At 37.2% G+C, this 21,131-nt stretch overlaps 1 protein-coding gene across 7 annotated transcripts in view; it reads left to right on the top strand.

Moving 5' to 3' along the window:
- The window catches only part of apba1a (amyloid beta (A4) precursor protein-binding, family A, member 1a), a 46,674-nt gene extending 29,169 nt beyond the window's left edge, over positions 1-17,505 (top strand). For 2 of the 7 annotated variants that reach the window (XM_049470278.1, XM_049470277.1), the window contains 11 exons: positions 4,860-4,970; positions 6,017-6,056; positions 6,232-6,377; positions 9,750-9,785; positions 11,379-11,468; positions 12,237-12,422; positions 13,649-13,828; positions 13,990-14,202; positions 14,835-14,954; positions 15,049-15,189; positions 15,305-17,505. In XM_049470278.1, coding sequence (XP_049326235.1) covers positions 4,860-4,970; positions 6,017-6,056; positions 6,232-6,377; positions 9,750-9,785; positions 11,379-11,468; positions 12,237-12,422; positions 13,649-13,828; positions 13,990-14,202; positions 14,835-14,954; positions 15,049-15,189; positions 15,305-15,376 — 1,335 coding nt within the window. In that variant the 3' untranslated portion in view covers positions 15,377-17,505. The remainder of the gene's footprint in view (positions 1-4,859; positions 4,971-6,016; positions 6,057-6,231; positions 6,378-9,749; positions 9,786-11,378; positions 11,469-12,236; positions 12,423-13,648; positions 13,829-13,989; positions 14,203-14,834; positions 14,955-15,048; positions 15,190-15,304) is intronic. The other 5 variants (XM_049470279.1, XM_049470280.1, XM_049470281.1 and 2 more) reach the window with 5 other exon arrangements.
- The last annotated feature ends 3,626 nt before the right edge of the window (positions 17,506-21,131 follow it).

Here is a 21,131-nt window from a genome sequence, read left to right as displayed (position 1 = left end):
AAACAGAATTTAAATTCAGTCATTTGGTTCATAGTCCTGGCTAGAAGCCCATTTATGTAATGTATTACATACATTTTATACATAAATTTTAACTCATTGGTGCCTAAATGCTTAATAATCATACTAATTTATATTTCTGCATTTTGGTTTTGGGCCTATGGTTATTTTGAAGATTCTTCATTACCTGTCTTAAACATGAGACATATTTATATACGTAATTATATACTCCAGGGGAAAAAAATAATAGTTTTAGATTTCATATGACACCTTCATCTTACATCTCTTTTGTGAAATAGATATGTTTTGAAGATATGAATTAAGAATATGTGCTTTAGATGATTCAGATTTGAGCAGCTATTGAATAACTAAATTGGCTGATCATCAACAAGGAAGAGGGGGCATTGTAAACAGTATATCTATTTTGATCAGCCAATGTCAATTTATATACCTTTAAAATACGCCAACTTTCTGCACTTTAACCTCAATAAGATTTAAAATCATTCTATGTGTCAGATTACTTACAACCTTTCACTTCATTTCTTGTAGATCAGAACATATTCAGTTTTCTGAAAGGAGAGGGGATGTTGCTTTTGGTTAGATACACTGGCTAGACAATCCCATCTCCGGAGGCTTTTTGTACTCCCTGGGTCTTCACTTTTCTATCACTCATCCTCCAAGTGCAGTGACCCGAGCTTTTCTGCGGACTGCGAGTGGTGCCTGGCCAAATTGCCTGCCTGTGGAAAATTGAAGACTGCTTGCGTACACAATGCAACGGGTTTGCTTGTCCTGAGCCTGCAGGGCTCATCTCATCTGTATGACCAGTGCATGCAAATGGAGCAGCCCCAGACACGGCTCGCCTGAAAAGAGGAGAGAGAGAGGAGCTCTCTAGTTTGACGTTGATTCTAGTTTGACATTGACACTATAACCAAAAATCTAAAAAGTTGGGACAGTATGGAAAATAAAAAAGAAAGCAGTGATTCCTACATTTACTTTGACATTTATTGGAAACCTTTATAGTAGAAACAGTTTAAACAGAATATATTTTATGTTTTATCTGGTCAGGTTCATTTCATGTACATCCAGTGATCTAGTGTTTTAGGTGTTATTTTGTTCCTTTCTTTCTGATAACACGTCTTAAGGTGTTAACAGGACAGGTTAGGAGGTGACGCTTTCTATTCCAAATTCCAAAAACCCTTTTTTAAGCACATTCTGTATTGGGTACAAGACTGCAATCAGACCAGATTAGTACATGTGCCATCTTCTTTCTCAGTCATAACTTTATAAGGTGTGCAGCATGTGGTTTTGCATTGTGCTGTTGAAAAATGTTTTCTTCTAAAAAAAGAAATCCTGGAATACTAATATAGTACAATAAAGCACAATACATATTCCTACTGTATGATGGTCCATACCAGAAGCATTTAAGTCCAGGGAAGACAACACAACTTGTAGACATGGTAAACATAAGGCTGTTGTTTTACACAGTATAGTTTTAAGTGGTATTTTTGTGATCGTAATTCTGTATTGTATTGCCAGTGTGGTTCTATTGGCTATTTTTGAAAGATGGTTCTTGATAAATTGTTTTGGATTCATATTGTTCGCAAAGAAAAAATCAAAGTAAATGTACGAAACATTATTTTCTTTAGATAAGAAAGATTTTTTTTTCTTTCCGTCTTTCTGTCTCTTTCTCATTTGTTGGTGTCCTGTATCTCTTTCAAAGTCTCTTTTCTTGCGCCAGCTCAATGCGTATTTGTCTCTTTATTAATTTAATGTGTGAGCTGCTCTATAGTCTGTGGTCCAGGCTGAATGGTATTAGATATCATTCTTGGCAGTGATGACAATTGATACCTATTTTCCTCATTCACACAATTAATACACTTCAAACATTTAGTCACTCTAGTCCTGTTGTACAAACAAAATAGACACTGTCGCACTAAACAAACAGCTGCTTCTGTTGTGCATTGCAGTGGTACCCAGATCTCCCCTACTGCTCCTTTGGTGATGCTAATTAATTACCAACATTTGTCTGAGTCTTATTCACCAGCACAAGTCTTTATTTAGTGCCAGTCGTCTGGCTGGCAGGGTCCTTTTGGTGCTTTGATGCAATTACTGTCTCACAGAGGAGGGAGAGGGCCGCTTTTCTTGTGGTCCAGAGAGAGTGCGACACTGCATGCGGAGCAAAACGTTATTTTTTAAGCTCTCAGCAAAACTGAGCAGCACACACACTGTTGCCTTCCAAGCTTTTGCAAGTTTTTGCGACTGAGTGGACTGAGTAGATTTTAGATCACTTCTTAGAAGTGTTTTGGGTAGGGATGTCCCTATTCAATTCAATTGACTTATTTATTTAAGTAACAGGGAGAGTGTACATTAACTAACATCATTATTTCATAATGTAAATGTACCAAATTTAGCCAAATTTTCATTTGCCATTCTTGGGCTGGTTGTTATCTAAGAAAAAAACAGTCCTGCAAAGCACATACATAAAACACACAATTGAAATTATTATTTAGGCACACATATATAGTATATGTCACTCTGACAAAGCTGTGTAACCACATTTTCAGTTTTCTGGAGAAATAGTGGCATATTTTTTTAATGAATCCTGTTTTGAGTCTTTTTGTTTTAATTACAGTGTTTAAAGGCCCACAGGGTAACAATACAATTCTCTATTGTGGAAATGACTGCAGGCATAAAAAGGCCAGTATCTTCCTCAGCCAATGCCGTTTTGCATTGTCTTGTGGGGGAAAAATATATATGGTGGAGTTTTCATAAGGCAAATGAAAGAGTTTTGTTATAGCCTACAGTGTGGAACTAGTTTACAGTGGAGCACAAAAACATAACATCATATCTGAACAGCTGTTCAGAACCAAGGAGGATAAAGTTAATGCTGATTTACAAATGATATAGAAACCCAAATTATACCACACTTACTATAAAACAGTTTTAAGAAAGTCACTACTCTACTAACTAAATAATTCCAGAATGTCCTCATCACTTGTTATTCCCCTGAAAGGTCTTATTCCCACCCAAATTTAGATCACTACTCTGTTGCCTACTGTCCCACACTGCCATATCCCCCTGTAGGTTCATCACAAGCCTTATTTTTTCTTCCACAGTATAATTTATTTAGTGCTGGCGAGCGACACTGAAAGAGACTGTGTGTAAATAATTCAGTGAGACTCATATAACACTAAAGGAGAAAAACAGCTTTCCTTCAGGCTCTCGTCAGCACTAAATCTGGGTGAAAATAGCACTTATTTATGCTATATGTGTTATGTTTTATGAAGCAGTGATACAGTGGCCCTCTGCTCTATTTTATTTACAGTAGTATTCACACCCCATACCTGCTGACCTACAAGAACTCTCAGTGAAGTGCTGTACTTATGGTCTCCGCTTAACCCATAATAATCTCAATGGGGGGCAGTGAAAAGAACTGACCTTTGCATTGTTGTTGACGAGCACTTTTAAAAGCCCTCTTTCTTGTTTTTACATCTAAAATAAGCAACATAACCCTTTTCAGGTTCCATCTTCCACTAGTCAAAGACACCATGTGGACAAAAGTGTTGTTCTTTCCAAAGACAAGAGTTTTGGTTTTGTTGCAGTAACTGTCTCTAGTGTTCAGAAAAGGCTTTTTATTAGGTACTGGAGCATTGTATTACAGATTAAATTTGATTGCATCCAGCAAAAAGAAAGGAAACATTTCCACACAATGAAAGTTTTTTTTCTTTTTTAAAGCAGAATATTTCTGTAACTGCCAAATATTTGGTGTGCTTGTGTTCAAACAATCAATTTTAATGTTTAATATATTATGTATTGCTTAAAAAGTATCATTAGGTATTGTGATGCTGTTATTGTTCACCCCTTCTATAGATCAGCTGTTTACCTCTACAGAGAAGAGGTTATAGAATTGTTATCCAGTAGAGCTGAACTGAGTTGTGCTTGGGGTTGGGCTGTAACAGGAGCCGTGTGCTGTCTAGTCCCGCGCTACAGTGAATCCTGATCTGGGTAAAGGCTACCGGAGAACAGAGCTCACTTGGGTTAGTTTGACCCTTTGTTCTGCTGGAGAAGTCTTCAGTGCGTCTCAGGAGGACGGCATTCTTTTTGCTCTAATTTTAACGGTTTGACCGATTCCGCTATGGAGAACTTTTGGATGTACCAAGTAGACCATCAACCTGGAGATCAGGTTAGGAACAAAGTTGTTTGCAGTGTAGGGAGATGTTAAAGATTGTCTTTTATTATTGATGGTTTTTGAACGAGAACTGGTCAGAAAGCTTTCACTTTATCACTTTATTGTTGTAGAATATGAAAGTATATAAAATGAGAATATGATTGTTTTTACAAATGTACTTGTATCCTGAGAGATATACAGATATGAGCATCTGTTCTAAGGCTGCATGTTAAATTATATTTCCATCAATATAACGACATGAGTTTCAGTTAGAGACACTAGGGGTTAAAAGGAAGGAATGGATTATGTGCAGTAAGGAAATAGTGTTTAAAATCAAAACCAAAGCTTTTTAGGCTAAATTCACTGTTTTATTTAATTTGACTCGTTTGTTCTGAGCTGTTTTGTGTTTTGTCTTTGTTTTGAATTCCAACTGTGGCATTTTAATGTAGATTTATCTTACAGTGGTCCTGATAGACACTACCTCTTGATCTGTACTGGGTTTATCATTATTGTTCTTTTCTATCTGTCTGTTTTTTTTCCATCCTATAGATCCCATATCATTATTTCTATTGTACTTTATTGACAAAGCATATATGTAGCTACACCGTTATGTGCACCATTATGTGTACTGTATTGTACATTGTATTGGTTTGATATTTGTGTGCCTTACTAATTATTTTTCTCCTTTCTCAAGTCCCCGGGGTCAGGCTCCACCTCTCCACAGGGGGCGGAGTCTTCCAGCCAACAACTGCCACTGCAGGAGGGGAGTGACAGCTTGGAGTCCCCGTCACCTGCCAGTAAAGAGGTAGGAGGGCTCCTGCAACAACTGGCAGATGTTTTATTTACCATGTGTGCTGTATAATTACACCTAGCCAATACATGTTTTACTGCATCTTGACAGCTTAAGTTTTAGGGCAGATTTAGCTGGACATTTTGATATTTGGCGTTCCTATATAAAATTACAAAGCATGTTATAGGAGACATTCACGCATATAGGATGTTGTTATTTTCAAGGGATTTTGCTTAAATGTCTTTAATTTACATGTAAATATTAACAGACAATATTACTTAGAATTTGACCATGTTTGGTCAAAAATGTATCTTTTCTATTGTGAGGATGTTTTTTTGGAATAATTTTACTGAGAGGGAAATGTGTAAGTACTTAATATTTTTAATTATGTAAACTGCCATTAATGAAGTTAGTTGGTTCTATATTATTCTTTTATTTATTATTATTTACTTTTTTAATATTAATATTTTTCTTTTTATTGTGCTTTCAAATTGCCTCTGTAACACTCTGTAAAACTCTGTTGCCAGGTTTAATAGTTGCAGGGAAAATTCAAAGGACGAGGGGTGCATGTTTTGGGCTATTTTTTTATTTATTTCAGTTACCAAAGAACTTTACTCATTACAAATGGTTCAAAATGAAATTGTACTCTGTGATTGTCTGTGGCAACCATATATATTGGGTTAGTTTAGGCTTCTGATGGGAAGGTTTTAGACAGACTTTGGGCTGGATTATTTTTATTTTTGTTTGTGGTAGGTAGCTGTCAACTTTCTCTTTATCACTCCAATGACAACAGTTGCATTATATGTGGGATTTAGAATCTGAAAATATATTTAAATGTATAATAAGATGATGTACAATGAGTACGTGTAGGGTGTAGTCCACTCCATCACACATTAACAACAAGTCAGTAATGGAATTCTGTGTCGACAAATTTTCATAGTTGATGCTGTTGATTATGTTGACTAACTGTTGCATCCCTACAGTGTATTTGTAGTGAGTATTATATTAAAATTTGCACTCTGGTTTTTGCTTACTGTTATGTATTTTTCTTGAAATGGCAGTCAAGGAGGAGTCTTGCCTCATTCCCAACATATGTGGAAGGTGAGTTTTAGATATCATATGAGGTCAGTTGTCTAAAATATTGTTGCTATAAATTAATAACCAATATCCTGGATAAGGTATTATATTTTCATTAAAGAATGTGAATTTGTTTTTTTGCCTGCATTATTCCATCCATTATTTTAGATTTCTGACACCTGCCTGTCTTTTATCACAGTTCCAGGTCCTTGTGACCCAGAGGACCTTATCGATGGCATCATCTTCGCTGCTAACTACTTGGGTTCTACACAGCTTCTCTCAGACAAGACACCCTCAAAAAATGTGCGCATGATGCAAGCCCAGGAGGCGGTCAGTCGCATAAAGGTGAGGTGCTGATGGTTGTGTAGCTTTGCCTCTTTGTGTTCCTGAGAACTTTCCTGAGAACTTGTGTGAACTTCAACTCTTTCTGGTCTTATCTTAGCAAAACACCATAACAGTGGTTGAGCAGACATGCTCTCAGAAACCAAGTATGACGTTTTGAGGGCAAAGTAATAAATTGTGTTGCAATAAGGAAATGCTGTTCTGTATTCAATCTGTTTTGTCACAAAAATTCACAAAATCTTGAAATTTTGCAAGCTCCGAACACAAAATGTGGAATACCATGAATTTTGTGACATTTGGGAGTTTTATGATCCAGAATTTCAGAGTAGTTATTAATCTTATTCAAACAATATTTTCTTCTTTGGTTAAATAGTATAAGAGTATAAGAATAGCACACCTTTGTGTGGAAAAGTGGTTTAATGATAATTTCTGCTGACTGCATCAATCCCGAAGGACTGCAGACGTTTGCCACCTCACCCCCCTTTCATCCTCTTGCAGCATAGGCAGCCATGCTCTCCAGTCAGCCTCATGACTCAGCATTTTTTATCTCCACCTTAAAAAATGCAGCACCACCATTCTGTGTTTCCTCAGCATGTGTGTGCACCATCAGAGCATCACTGTGTGGAGTAGGATTTGATCTTATATTGCAACTGAGAAGCAAAATCGTCTCAGCTGTGAAGTACTGCCAGGTTAATCCGATCCAGGCATCAGATATGGGTGAGAAAGCCTCAGGCAGGAGATGGAGACTGTTTTGGAACAACGTCAGAGGCTTTAGAATAAAATACAGAACTCTTAAATTCGAATTAGAACTCTTAATAAAACTAAAAACAGGCTTGTCGCTAATTTTATTGGTTTCTCCCATTACTAATCAAACTATCATGATGTTTCTATCTGCTGATTTAAACTTAATTTCTAATTGCTGTACACTGTAAGCTTGGATACATTAAATTTACTTAAATTATTTAAGAAAACTAGTTGCTTTAATATTTTTATTTTAATAATGTTCACTGAAAACATGTGTTTACATACATTTTCTTGATTGTTTGTCTTTCTTATCTCAATTACTTTGCATAATAATTATTTGAACATTATGGTCAGGTGAATAAAATTGATTTGTATTTAGTCTTCTGTTTGATTTAATTTAAGTAAAATAAAGATTTCAAGTACTCATAGAAAACTAGATGAAGAAAGAGAAGGCTATAGGGAGGAAAGTATAGGAAACACAGATTCAGGAGCTCAAAAAAATGATGCTTGATCTTAGAGCCTACAACATAGATCTCCGTTTGAATGTCTAATTTCCCACAAACTTTCACCTTATTTAAAATAGTTTCATAATGTTTGGCAATTTCCCATTTTACATCAAACAGACTTAATCACCAGTTGTTTAGAATCGTGCCCTTGCAAACTCAGACCCCATGCAGAGGCTAGCTGATGAATCTATTTTGTTCACTGTGCTGACCTTTTTTTTAAGCTGAGGTGCAAATGTTGTAATTAAGTAGCAGATTTTTTATGTATCCCTTCCCTTAAAACCCCTGTCTACCGGTTTAAAAACGTACAAAAAAGATTAAAGTGGTATTTCATGATCTGATTCATTGATCACTGAATCTGAATGATCTGAAATGTCCTAAAATAAATATGGCTTTAAAGAAATTATAAGCTTCTCTTGCATCATAAAGCTGATATTCCACTGATACAAAGCACAACTGATACATTCTGCCTCTTATACATTATTAAAACTTGTGGAGTCAAAACATATTGCAAACGTATTGGTTGTTTGATTGATCTGATGTCACATAGGCCAAATTTAGTTTCTCCTAGTTAAAGACTAGCAAGAAAACAATAACTGAATAATTTGTTCAAATCCTTTTTACTATAGAAATGAGCAACATATTTTATTTTACTTCCACTTCATAGGATACACTATAAAAGGTTAGAACAAAATCATGAAAATGGGAAGATGTGGGCTTGAAAGTATCTGTGCCATGATTGTCCCATCACTAATGTCCTGTAATTTTAAAGGACGTATTGTAATAGTTTAGTTTGATTGAAGATGAAAGTCACATTTTCCTTCTTCTACATATGAAGAGACAATGAAGAGGATCTTAGAACGAGAAGGCTCTTCTGGATATGTCAGAAAACGTTCAGCCTCTTTCCATATCAAAATCCTTTTCTGTCGTCTAGCGGAGCTAACACACGTCCACATATTGATTATTCACACGCACTGACATTCTGCCGTGGAGCATGCTCTAGAAGATGGTATGATGCCATGTTTAATATGTAAGATATCTGAGATACAGACAGACAGATACAGATACTGTGAACACACTTGGTTTGAGAGATTCCAAATCGCAGACACTGACATGATAGCTGCCATGATGGAGTCTCACATTTGATTTTTTTTTTTATGTGCTATTTGATCTGTTTTTTTTTGTGGCACACTGGCAAGTAAAAACTAGATCCTGATCTAATTTTTTTGCAAAGGTCTTTGTCTGTGTCTTTGTAGCCTCTGTGTTATTCGCCAGGATGTTCTGTTTTCTAATGTAACACCAGTTGAACGCTGGAAAAAAGGGCAAGTAGGCCATCTGGTGGGGGAAAAGGGGCATGAATTAAAAATGCTGTAAAGTCAGCAGAGAGTAAGAATATTCTGAATGTCTCAGGCAACATCCACATGTATATGGATATTTAAAAAAAACACAATTGCCTTATTAATGTGAGATAAACTTGTTTTGGGCAACAGTACTTCAGGTTCAGTCTCAGATTACACACTACTCCCAATGTAGTGTACTATGGAATTCATGAAAATATGGATTTTAAATCTAAACACAAAGTATTATATATTTATAATAAAACAGTATTTATATTTATTCAAATATCAACATTTGAAATCTAGTGCTATCTGCATGTAGCTCTTGTAGTTCAGACAGATATGTGCTTGTGTTGTGGTGTCAGCATTTTCATGAAGCTCCATTTTCCCATCCACACAACACCATTGAAAACAGTGTTTTTAAAAATCTTTACCTCAGAGAGCATTTTGAAAGTCTCTGATTTCAGTAATTGAAAATTATGATTTTTGTGCGAACACAACACCAAAATGCTGACAATTTTTTTTGTTACCTTTTCTTTAAATATCCGGGTAGTTGTGGGCGGTGCCTCGGATCATTTTTATTGCACATAAACAGGTAGCTTAAATCATCTGTAACTGTATGCAAAAAGACATAACTAAAGTCCATCTAGCATTGCCATGAGCTGAGTGTTTGCGAGAAGGCCAGACCCAGCCTCACGTCCATTACACAATCAGTGCAGTGCAGCTTGTGTCAGCTGGGCTCTGCCTCGCTCTAACCATGTTCCTCCTGTCTCTGTTTGTTCCATGCTAAGCAGACGGCCCAGAAATTAGCCAAAAACAGGAAGAAGGTGCAGTAAATCCTCATTGGTTTGGTGTTTTGCATTTTTTTCTGTATCTCTTCTTCTTCCTTCTCTTTTCTTTTTGCCTGGTATCAACACTTGTGTGTTCGTAGTTCCTGCCTTTTTTTTTTGCTATTTTTTCTGAATCCAGCAACAACCCACGAACCTGTCAGCTGTTTGTCCGTGAAGTCTGTTTACCATTCGTTTCATTTCATATCAGACATGAATGCATTCTTTACACCGAAACAGATGGCTAGACGCAAGTTAAGGTTAGGGGGAGCCTTTCTTGCTGGATGCAGAAAATACAGGTTCTAAAGCACTCTTATTTTTTTCTTTCTTTCTAAGGTGATGTGCTGTATTTGTGAGTGTTTTATTCACAGGAGTGCTGCTGGCACTTCTTGTGGTTTTTGTTCAGCAGTGCACTTTCAGCCATATTTACCTGTTCAGCAGTGTGTTTCAGTTCTTCTGTCTTGCTCACATGGACCCACTAAAAACAATTTTGAGAATGTTAAGAATGAAACTAACCCCCACACTAACCCAGGCCTGCTTGCCTTGCAAGATTCCTGTAAAATTGTATAGGAAATGCTCAGTCTGTCAGAGTTTCCAGATAGCAAAAATCGCTAAACAAAAATCATTTTTGAGTAAAATATGACAGGCCTTGCATCGACCCAGCTCTGGTTTAAATCTAGGCCCGAGCAACGTGTCAACACCCCAATTGTCGAGTGTATTGCGACAGTCGGCCTAAGCCACGTGTACCAGCACCACAGTTGTAGACTATAATGCGACACTTTCCCCACTCAATTTTGGCTGCTTGTGCCAATACCTTGGTTGCAGAGTATAATATAACAATTGTCTCGAGCAACACGTGCCAGTACCCATATTGCGGAGTGTAGTATGACATTTGTCCTGAGCTACATGAGCCAACAGCCCAGTTGTAAACTATAATACAACACTCCGCTCAAGCCACCTGTGCCAACATTCTAGTTGCAGAGTATAATATGGGAATCTACCTGAGCTGCTTGTGTCAAAACCCCGGCTAGCAGTTATACTATAGGAATTGGCACGCTGTTTGTGGCAACACCCCATTTGCTGGCTGCAATACAGCAAACAGCCCGGGCAGCTTGGGCCAACACCCCAATGACAAGTATAATACAACAATTGGCCCGAGCCACATGCCCACACCTTGGTTGCCCAATACAAAAAGGGAATCACTCTGAACCACTTTTGCCAAGTCTCTAATTCCAAGTATAAACTTCATTCGAGTCTCAGCCTATGCTGCCATGCGTCAGCCAAGCTCGGGCGGATTCTTAATGCTGTCTGGGTTTCTACTGAAGGAGATTTATCTTTACATCATATGTAATATGTATGAGGCCAAAGCTGAAAAGAAGCTATATTCCTTTCAAGGCTGGCCAAGGTCGCCATTTATAAACTAATTTAACACTTCTCTTTCACTGCACCTCTGGGCCTCATTAACCTCCTCTTATATCTACGTGTTTCTCTCTCTCTCTCTCTTTCTCTCTATCTCTGAATGGTGTAAGTCTAACCGGTGTGGAGCACTGCTAAGGAAGTGATTGATGATCAGTTCTCTTCTCTCTGTGTCAGCAGGCCCCTGAAGGTGAAGCTCAACCCATGACTGAGGTGGACCTCTTTATTTCCACTCAGAGAATAAAAGTGCTGAATGCAGACTCCCAGGTACATCACTCATAATGCTTAGCTGTCTATATCACTTAACCAAAAAGACCATTAATAAAGTTTTGCTTTGTTTTTAGTTATTTAGCCGTAAGAAATGGGTATTTGGTCTGGTAATTCAGTAACATAAATGCAATTTCTGCATTTGTATTTCTTAAAGAATGTAATACAATACTATTTCTAATCTGTAAATATACTGTGATTGGCATATCTACAGTTACATAGAATGTTAGAGTGCTATGCTACCGTGCTGGTAATTGTGGTATTCGCCAGACAAATTTGCTCAGTGCAATTATTTTTGAAGTAAAGTTATACAAGCTATTGGTGTCCTTCCTTGCTCCTGGAGGACCCCTTGAACTGCACATTTGTTGTGTTTGCAATTCCTCCAACACACCTGATTCAGCTAATCATATCATTAACAACACCTTTTTTGTGATGCATTAAAGCAGAGTAATAATGGTGGTAGTAGTAGTAGTATGTCATAGAGCAGATTTACTTAAGCATTTTTCTCTTAGATGTCATAACAGAACAAGGAGGATATGGGTAACTGTAGTGTTATTCAGATACAGCCTATTAAGCTATGGATTTGACTTGTACTGTTAATACCCGCCAGTAAAGAGTGAACTTGTAGCGAGCTAAATTTCAAAGAGCTTCACAAAAACAGCTATAAAACACTGTGATTGTAGTGTCATTTGAAGTGACATATTTTTCCTTGTTCAAAGCACTGACTCAGCTCACCCACTACTGATCGCTCTTTCTTACACTCTGTAGGAAACCATGATGGACCACCCCTTGAGGACCATCTCGTACATTGCAGACATCGGGAACATAGTGGTACTGATGGCTAGGCGGAGAATGCCTCGCTCCGACTCTCAGGAGAATATGGAGGCGTCTGACCCAGCACAGGATGAGAAGCGGCAGTACAAGATGATCTGTCACGTGTTTGAGTCTGAAGATGTGAGTCCAATTTTTAATGAACTGTCAGCGTGACCTTTTCCAGCTTCTCCCAGAGGACACTTCTCAGAGATGCTGGCATTTCAACAAATGTGAACAGTAGAGAGATCATTCAGGTATAGATGGTATATTTTTAATGAGTAAGTGCTAGATTCGATTGCTGCAAAGAATTCTTTAAAACTAAGCAAGTGAGAGACATTTATATATATAGACATGGGAAGCTGCCTGTACACAGTGGGGCAGTTTCCCAGACAGGGAGGGATTAAGCCTAGCCTTGGACTGAATGGCATTCTGAATTGAAATACTCAATTGAAAAGAGAATATAGTCTTTAACTAGGCTTAATCTCTGTCTAGGAAACAGACTCTATATATTCAAATGTTTAAGGACACCCCTTTAAATGAATTCTAGTGCATTCAGCCACTTTAACTTGCTCCCATTGCTGACACAGATCTGACAATACCCACATACAGCATGTTTGATGCCTGTATATTTATGTAGAAGCATTGCCAATAAAATAGAGCCCTCTGGAGCAGATGAACACAATTCACCTTATGCGTGGTGTTGGATAGAGTTGGACAAAGCCCCTAGATTTGGGCTGTGGAGCAGTGGAAGTGTGTTATCTAAAATGATGGAGTTCCAACATGTACTTTTGAAGATGAATTAGTGAGTTGGGATTGGTGAGGTGGGATTATAATCATCCAACATCTTGACCTCTGTTTAACTGTTGACTGCTGCTGAATGCAATCAAATCCTCACAGCAATGCTTATATCTAGTAGAAAGTTGGGATGTCCCGATGAGGTTCTTCTCTGTTGACCAATACCAATCTAATAAACATAATAGAGCCCCTCAATTTAGATAAGGTGTGCTGTTAATTAACACTAGGAAACACTTATGAAATCTCTTTAAGTTTAGTGATTAGTTAATATGATAAGACAATTTAATCTTAAATTATTTTGTTTGGTAGTAACTAACGTCATAGTGTGTAATAAAGCTTCAGTCAAATCACTTTATAAATAAGCCCAGACCAGCCTCCTTGGTTCTGACCTAGCTATTTAGGTTTAGAACTACAAAAGCTGAATGGTTCTCCTAAAATAAAAATTGAATGACATTGTTCAGTAAATATTGTTTTAATCCTTGCATTGGTATTGTTGTTCACTCTGACCTGCCTCTTTGACAGATTTAGACATTATTTTTTAGATTTTCTTTTGTCTTCTTCTGCCCCCTTAGGCCCAGCTCATAGCACAGTCCATTGGCCAGGCTTTCAGTGTAGCATACCAAGAATTCCTGCGTGCCAATGGCATAAACCCTGAAGACCTGAGCCAGAAAGAGTACAGTGACCTCCTTAACACGCAGGACATGTACAACGATGACCTCATACACTTCTCCAAGTCTGAGAACTGTAAAGATGTAAGTGAACAATGTCTTTTCTGTGGAGGCTGAAGAACTGCATCACTCACGGGCTGTATCATTGCACCGTGGTGAAAAGAGCTAGCTTTGTTAGCATCTTTTAATATCGGTATTGTTTGTTGTGTTGTTGATTTTGTGCATTTATTGTGTGTGTTCCTCAGGTTTACATTGAGAAGCAGAAGGGTGAGATCTTAGGTGTGGTGATTGTAGAGTCAGGCTGGGGCTCTATCCTTCCCACAGTTATTATTGCTAATATGATGCATGCTGGACCTGCGGAAAAATCAGGAAGACTGAATATTGGAGATCAGATTATGTCTATCAACGGCACCAGCCTCGTTGGGCTCCCTCTCTCCACTTGTCAAAGCATCATTAAGGTACACATTTTTGCATTTAATTGAAAGAGTACATGCTGTTTCTCAAGATACTGACCAGTTTAATAGGGGTATAGTAATATATCGAAGTATTGTGATATTCTGTTTTGCAATACTTTATAAGCTAATGTGTAAAGATTGGTGGCTCATTTTGTGTTTAGCTACTAAATAGCAGTGTACTTTGTTGTTAGATCCCACTGTTTTGATTAGATAAAAGTCAACTATTTTTGTTTTTATTTGTTTATATTGAGAAAAAAAAAATTAATGATTTAAACAATCACAAAATATCGCAATATATATATTGCGATTTGTTGAATCATAGCCACTGTATCGTGCCAGTTCTTGCCACAGAACACAGTGTCACATTTCTAGCTTTCTGTGCTGCAGTAGCTGTGATTTATTATGTAAAGAATTAGTACCTGTTATCAGTATAGAAGGGACAGGGTTGATTATATTGAAAAAGTATATATAAATTATATTAAAACAACCAACAAACTACCAGACAGTATGCTTTAGACCAGTATAATTTATCTTTTTCAGTGCTACTTACGAGCTTGATTTTGATGCAGATACAAAATCATATTAATGTGATATAGAGCTCTGACCTCAGTTCTTTTATGTATCTTGTTCTCTAGGGGCTGAAGAACCAGTCCAGAATCAAGCTGAACATTGTAAGGTGCCCACCAGTCACCACCGTTCTCATCAGAAGACCAGACCTAAGATACCAGCTGGGCTTCAGTGTGCAAAATGGCATTGTGTGTAACACATTGTGTTTTTATTCTTTACTGTATTTCTGTAAATACCTTCAACCTATAATACATCATCCACATTCTCTTGTCTGCCTTGTAGATTTGCAGCCTTATGAGAGGGGGAATAGCTGAACGAGGTGGGGTCCGCGTGGGTCACCGCATCATTGAGATCAATGGCCAGAGTGTGGTGGCCACTCCTCATGAGAAGATTGTACACATCCTGTCAAATGCAGTTGGCGAGGTAAGGGTTGTGTGCTAATCTATTACACTCATTTTCTAATTTACAAACTATTAAGGTTCTGGAACAGTCTGCAGTGACAGGTCTGTAAAGCTGCTGGTTTTCTGTCTCCAAACAGATTCACATGAAGACTATGCCTGCTGCCATGTACCGCTTGTTGACAGCCCAGGAGCAACCAGTTTACATTTAAAGCCACAGTACTATCCTCAACCTGACCTATCCTCAACTCACCTAACCTTTATCCTTCTCTGAACTCTGATGGACCGGAGACTGAATGATTGAACTAAGCTCTATCAACCATGACCACTATTTTCCATGAAGCTCTACTTTCTCCTTCCTGCCTTCCCCCTTCTTTCTCTCACTTTCCCTCAGCGCAGTGGTGTTTTGCTTCAATGTGTTGAACATGTGTTTCTGCACATGTCTGCCCGTCCAGTTGGAAAATAAAGATGGAGAGAGAGAAAGAGACAGAAAGACAGAATGAAGGAGAGCTCACTTTTTGGGGGAATGACTTACATGCCTGTGGCCCTTGTAAATGGCCCTGTTCTATGATCCCTATTTACTCCCTGTGTGAAAGTTCTCTGGATCTGCGTTTTTGGCCGTGAGGTGTGTGGCTGAATGCAGTGCTGCTGTTGTTCTCCATGGAAAAATTCAGATGGTGCTTCTTTTTTTCTTTTACACTTCTCCTTTTTTCCCCTGTTATTTATTTGTACCTGGCAACCATCAAGCATTCCAGCTTCATTGTGTTCCACTGCAGGTTTTTAAAGGGCAGCTGTTAGAGGAAGAGTGTGGAGAAATGGACCAAAAATGTGAGAACTGTTCTCCAAGTGTGCATTCCTTAGAATAATGAGTAATTAGAGTAAGCAAGATAAACAAGGCTCTGTGGGTGAGAAGAAATGAAGTGAATTGCAAACAGTGCACAACATACAGTGTGGGTACTATTAATGCCTTAACAAAATCAGGATGCCATATGTTGAAAGAGCATGATTTATTATAGAGGAGCTGATTGAATAGAATGCTGACCTCTGGATTTGGTATTGGGATTTAATGACCTAATTATTAAAAATGAACTAAATTAATTTCAGCGATTCAGATTTGAGATCATCTGTGATTTATTGTGTAGAATTTACTTACGAAAACTGAATTTGAATTTAGTTTTCTAAAAGTCGTTTTAGTAGTTTTGGCTGATGTGAAATTTACTGTAATATTTTGTGGTGAAAAGACTGATTTCTGCTGTATCCTGGTGTACAGAACACATTTTTGTGTTTTATCTGTTTTTCTATTTTTCTTACAGATCCTTCATATTTAAGGATTACACTGCTATTTTATTTTGTTCACATTTGTATTTTATTTTAGTTTAGTTTGAGAAATTTATACTTGAAAATCAAAAAGCGTTATATGAAGAAACCTCTGTTTGTAGAGTTATAAGGCGTATACTGAATTTTCCTTGAGATATTTTTAACAGACTTTTTTTCATTATAGGTTTTGTGCTACAATTCTAACAGCATTGGAACATTATTGAAGTTTATGGTTACGTGCATTATTAGTTTATTTACTGGTATTTATTTTTTCAGTATAATATATTAAGCCCACCACCACACCACCTGGCTGTTATAAACAGCAGGTATTTAAAGTGCATTTCCAGAGCAATTTGCCTGAGTTTAATCTAGGTCTGTGGGCTAATCTCACAAGCTCTTTCAGGGAACTCGGCTCAAGGGAATAGTCTATTATAGATTATATCTAATCAGTCTGCAGAGAAAGACAACTGTAACAAATTGATTGAGGAGATAAGCACAGGATTCTTTTACTAAATGTGCATCAAAAGCTTGGCCTGTCATTGGGCTTCAACAGCACAACATATTAATAGGAAGTTTATTGGTAGTAGGGGGGGTATAATGGTACACAGAGGTCACAGTTCGGTTTGCACAGCAGTTTGGAATCACAGGTAGGCATTAGAAAACATTTTAATCAATGTATTACTTTATAACTTTTTATACAGTCTGTAGTGTGTTGATTAGAAAGCACAGTGTTAATAATAGCATGTTTGTTATCCATGTCCAGTCCATCATGATTTCTTTAAGACAGAATATCGGTAACACACTTATTTATTTTTAGCCATTTTAAATTAAAAAATGAGAACAGTGAGAGAAAAAGAATAACACAGATAAAACAAGCATCTGATTGGCTTTTGCTAAATGTGACAGCAAGAGGGAGAGAAACGAGAGAGAAAAGGAGGAGGAGGAAAGGCAGGGAGGACAAACAAGACAACAGTAACCATAGATATATTCTTAAACCACTACATTTCCCACAATACTATTCAAATCCAGCTGTGTACAATGGCTTGTTTAAAGGCTGGTTTATGATTTGCGTCAGAATAATACGAAGTCTGCTATGCCACTACAGCACTGTACCCTGTGCAAGTGGCCCACGCCATTTATACTTGTGTGTTGGTGTCGTGAGTCACCCTGCAGTGGGGTTTCTATGCTCGGTTGTTGATTTTCTTGCCATAGTACAAATTATGTTGGCTAAAACTGAGCGAATGGTCTAGAAGTTGAAGCTAACAGGTGATAAACAGCCAAAGTTACATCCATAAATACTTAATCTAAATAAGAGATAAGATGTTGTAGAAAATGGTCTGTATAACTATTTGATTTGTAAAACTCTTGTTGGTCTAAATGTCAAAATGGCAGCAAAGATAACCATTTCTAATCCCAGTTGTTTGCCGCATTGTGTAGTTACAATTCTGGTGAGTTGTGAATCAGCGGAGAAGCATAAATTGGCTTTTGGTTGTGGCACACATGCTCTTACAATTACTGCATTTACCCTTATAGTGTGTAGTATTCACTGTGCATTCCCTGTACCGTGACAGTTTGGTACTTACCAATGAACATACCATTACACCCCTAATAGTTAGACTAACCTAAAAACATACTCATACGTAAAACTAAAAGTAACTGAGTGCATCCAACATCTATCTAATATCTAAAAAGTAGAATAGGTTAGAAATAGATTGATTTCCTCATTAATATACTTGAGCAGAAGTTTAAATATTACAAATTTCAGCATATTACTCAGAGACAAATCCTTCACAATTTTACTTGAGTTCATGTAACTACTGTAGTTGAGTGTAACTAGTTACCATCCACCTCTGGTACAAAGCTGCGAAGCTGTTACGAGTCACATTATTCAAGTGATGCACTTTAAATGAAGACCAACTGTTCATTTTTGTTCGTTTGTTTGTTTTGTTTTCTCTGGAATCTTATTGCAATGTCTTGCACAAGTTATACTCACATTGTGTCTCATGGTACCTTATTTTAAGTTTCTCGTAGAGCTCAGTTACAACATACTGACCCTGTTTACACCTGGTCACTTCATTTGTGTTGAGTATCTGGATTATACACAGAAAAGGCCAAACCATATACAAATGCAACACAAGTATAAACACATCCAATATGCATTCAAACCAAAAAGACGTCTGATCTCTCAAATCACTTCAGGAGGTGATCTGAGACACATTTAAGTCACACATTATGGCGTGGTGTAAACACATCTAAATTTCTAGGACACATTTAAAATCCAAAAGTCCTCCCACAACAATCAGAACAACTGGAGATTCATTTGTGAGTACCAAGTGTCTGTAAATTCATGGTGGTTAAAATCGAATCTGGATACAATTTGGATACTATTTACATGAAGTGACGTTTTACAAGGTGTAAAAAAGGTCAGTTTTATTCTTCTTAAGGAAGCATCTTTGAATCTCTTACATGACTAGACTTCACTAGACAAGTCCACACACTGTATTGGGTAGGGATGCACCGAACATTCAGCAGCTAAAAATATTCGGTTGAAAATTAGAAAAAAAGTTGCAAAGACTTTTGAAAAGTTTGAAAGTTTTGTTAAAATGGCTAAAATATGTATGCAATGATTTGTTTTCTTAGTAAGCAAGACAACATCAAAACAAATGTATTATTTAATTGAGAATTAGATAAAACATAAAACATAGAGCACATAACCCCCAGTGGGCAACAGATGCAAGGAGAAACTCCCTCAAAGCCTGAGGAGGAAGAAACACTGAGAGGAACCAAGACTAAAATAAAAGTGGGACCCATCCTCCTCAGGTCAGACTACCTATAAATTAATGCTAAAAAGTCATTATAAACATAAAAGTCATCCAAATATGTCTAATATATAAGTGTGAAAAGCCACACCAGCAATTTAAGCACATAGAAACTTGCTAGATAAGAATTATTGCATAAAGTGGAGGGATTTAATTTATTCAGTTGTGAAAAGGTTTCATTTCGGTGCATCCCTAGAATTGGTGCGTTGTTTATGGTACAGTTTATTATTTAACTAGCTGTGAAGGTGCTACAGCATGTTGAATCCAGCAGTGGTTCTTTTCTGCACAGGCGGTTGTAGGCGTGTCCCATCCCTTAACATTCTGGCCTTACTATTTTTAGTGTCTGTTTTATTTATTAATTTTTTTTATCTATTTCAGCATTAAGCGGATGAGTTCATATTATTGTTTGTTTTTTTAAAGCATGGTGTGTCATTGTGTCATTGGCTTGCATTGCCATTTCTGCTTGTAGTGGGTGTAGTGATGTAGTGATGGCATTACTCCACCATAAACATAAAACCAGCTGGATAACTGTACACCTATATATATAATACATATAATATATATATATTTAATTATATTTATATATACAGTTACAATACACAGTGATTCAGTGATCATATACAGTACATGTACAATTGAGAACAATAAGCAGTGCAGTCATACAAATCATTATAATCTAAAGTATTTTGTATTTCATTTTGTATGAAATGCTTTAGGAACACATTGAAATGAAACACACTCCTGAGGGATCTCCATATTGGCTGAAACTGCGATACCGTTTATTTATTTATTTTTGTCTAAATATGATGGTATGATAACGATAATGACAATATGATAATATGGTCCATCATTGCTGCATTTAGCTGAATTGTGAGATAATGTCCTTCCTGCGAAAGGCACTCTATGTATAATCTCATCTGAACCGAATCGAATGATCGAATGTGAACGGGGAAAAGGTCCAGTTTGTTCATATCAAAGGTCAACAGCTGAGTTTGGAGATCAGAGCAATGTTAACAACCTCAAACCTCAAAATACTGTTCTAATGTTCAGTGACCCAGGACTTCACTGCACTGTAGACAATTAAAAGTCTATGATTAAAAAAGAAAACAGCAAGGAACCTGGTGAATTTAGCGAGCTTTAACGACACACTGATGGCTTTATCGATGGTTTATATATGAGAAAGTTTAGTGAGTTACTGTAGTTCCACTACAGACAGCCTACTGATTCTGATGATGTGGGTTATGCAGCTCTGATCGTTTATAAATTAAAGAATTAAAGAAGACGTGACGAGTCTTCTGAAAGGAATTTTCCCCCTTTGTACATATGAAACTAAAAACACATGGACCTTGAACACGTGCAGATGTGCTGATGTAGACGTGAGTGAACAGACAGACTGAGAGTAGAACACAGGGTCTGGCCGAGTCGTGCTGTGTAGAGATTTAGGACGGGGCTGTGAGAGTTTATAGATGATTGCTGTGGGTTTGACTGTAGTGTTTATTATGCACTCGCTCTGAATGTAATTAAACTTATATCTCTGTTCGTCTCTATGTCTAAAGGTAAAGAAATAGAAAACACTTTCTGTAAAGCAACGGCAATGTTTATTTATTTGCTAGCTTTTCCGTGATGAATTCTTGAGCCACATTCCTTCGCCATAGAAGGAATGTTTGTAACAGTATTTACAACAATAAATGACTTACTGAGAAAGTACAAACATGTGCTGCTTTATTTATTTGAAAGAAGAATTGCATTCAAATTAAAGAGCCATCACCACTGTTGTATGCATGAAAATGTATAGTTTTTTCCAGATTTATTTGTTTTATTATTATTATTT

Source organism: Astyanax mexicanus, chromosome 22 (assembly GCF_023375975.1).
Source record: "Astyanax mexicanus isolate ESR-SI-001 chromosome 22, AstMex3_surface, whole genome shotgun sequence".
Classification (NCBI taxonomy): domain Eukaryota; kingdom Metazoa; phylum Chordata; class Actinopteri; order Characiformes; family Acestrorhamphidae; genus Astyanax; species Astyanax mexicanus.
The sequence above is the reverse complement of the archived record's forward strand: the minus strand, read 5'-3'. Positions and strand labels throughout refer to the sequence as shown.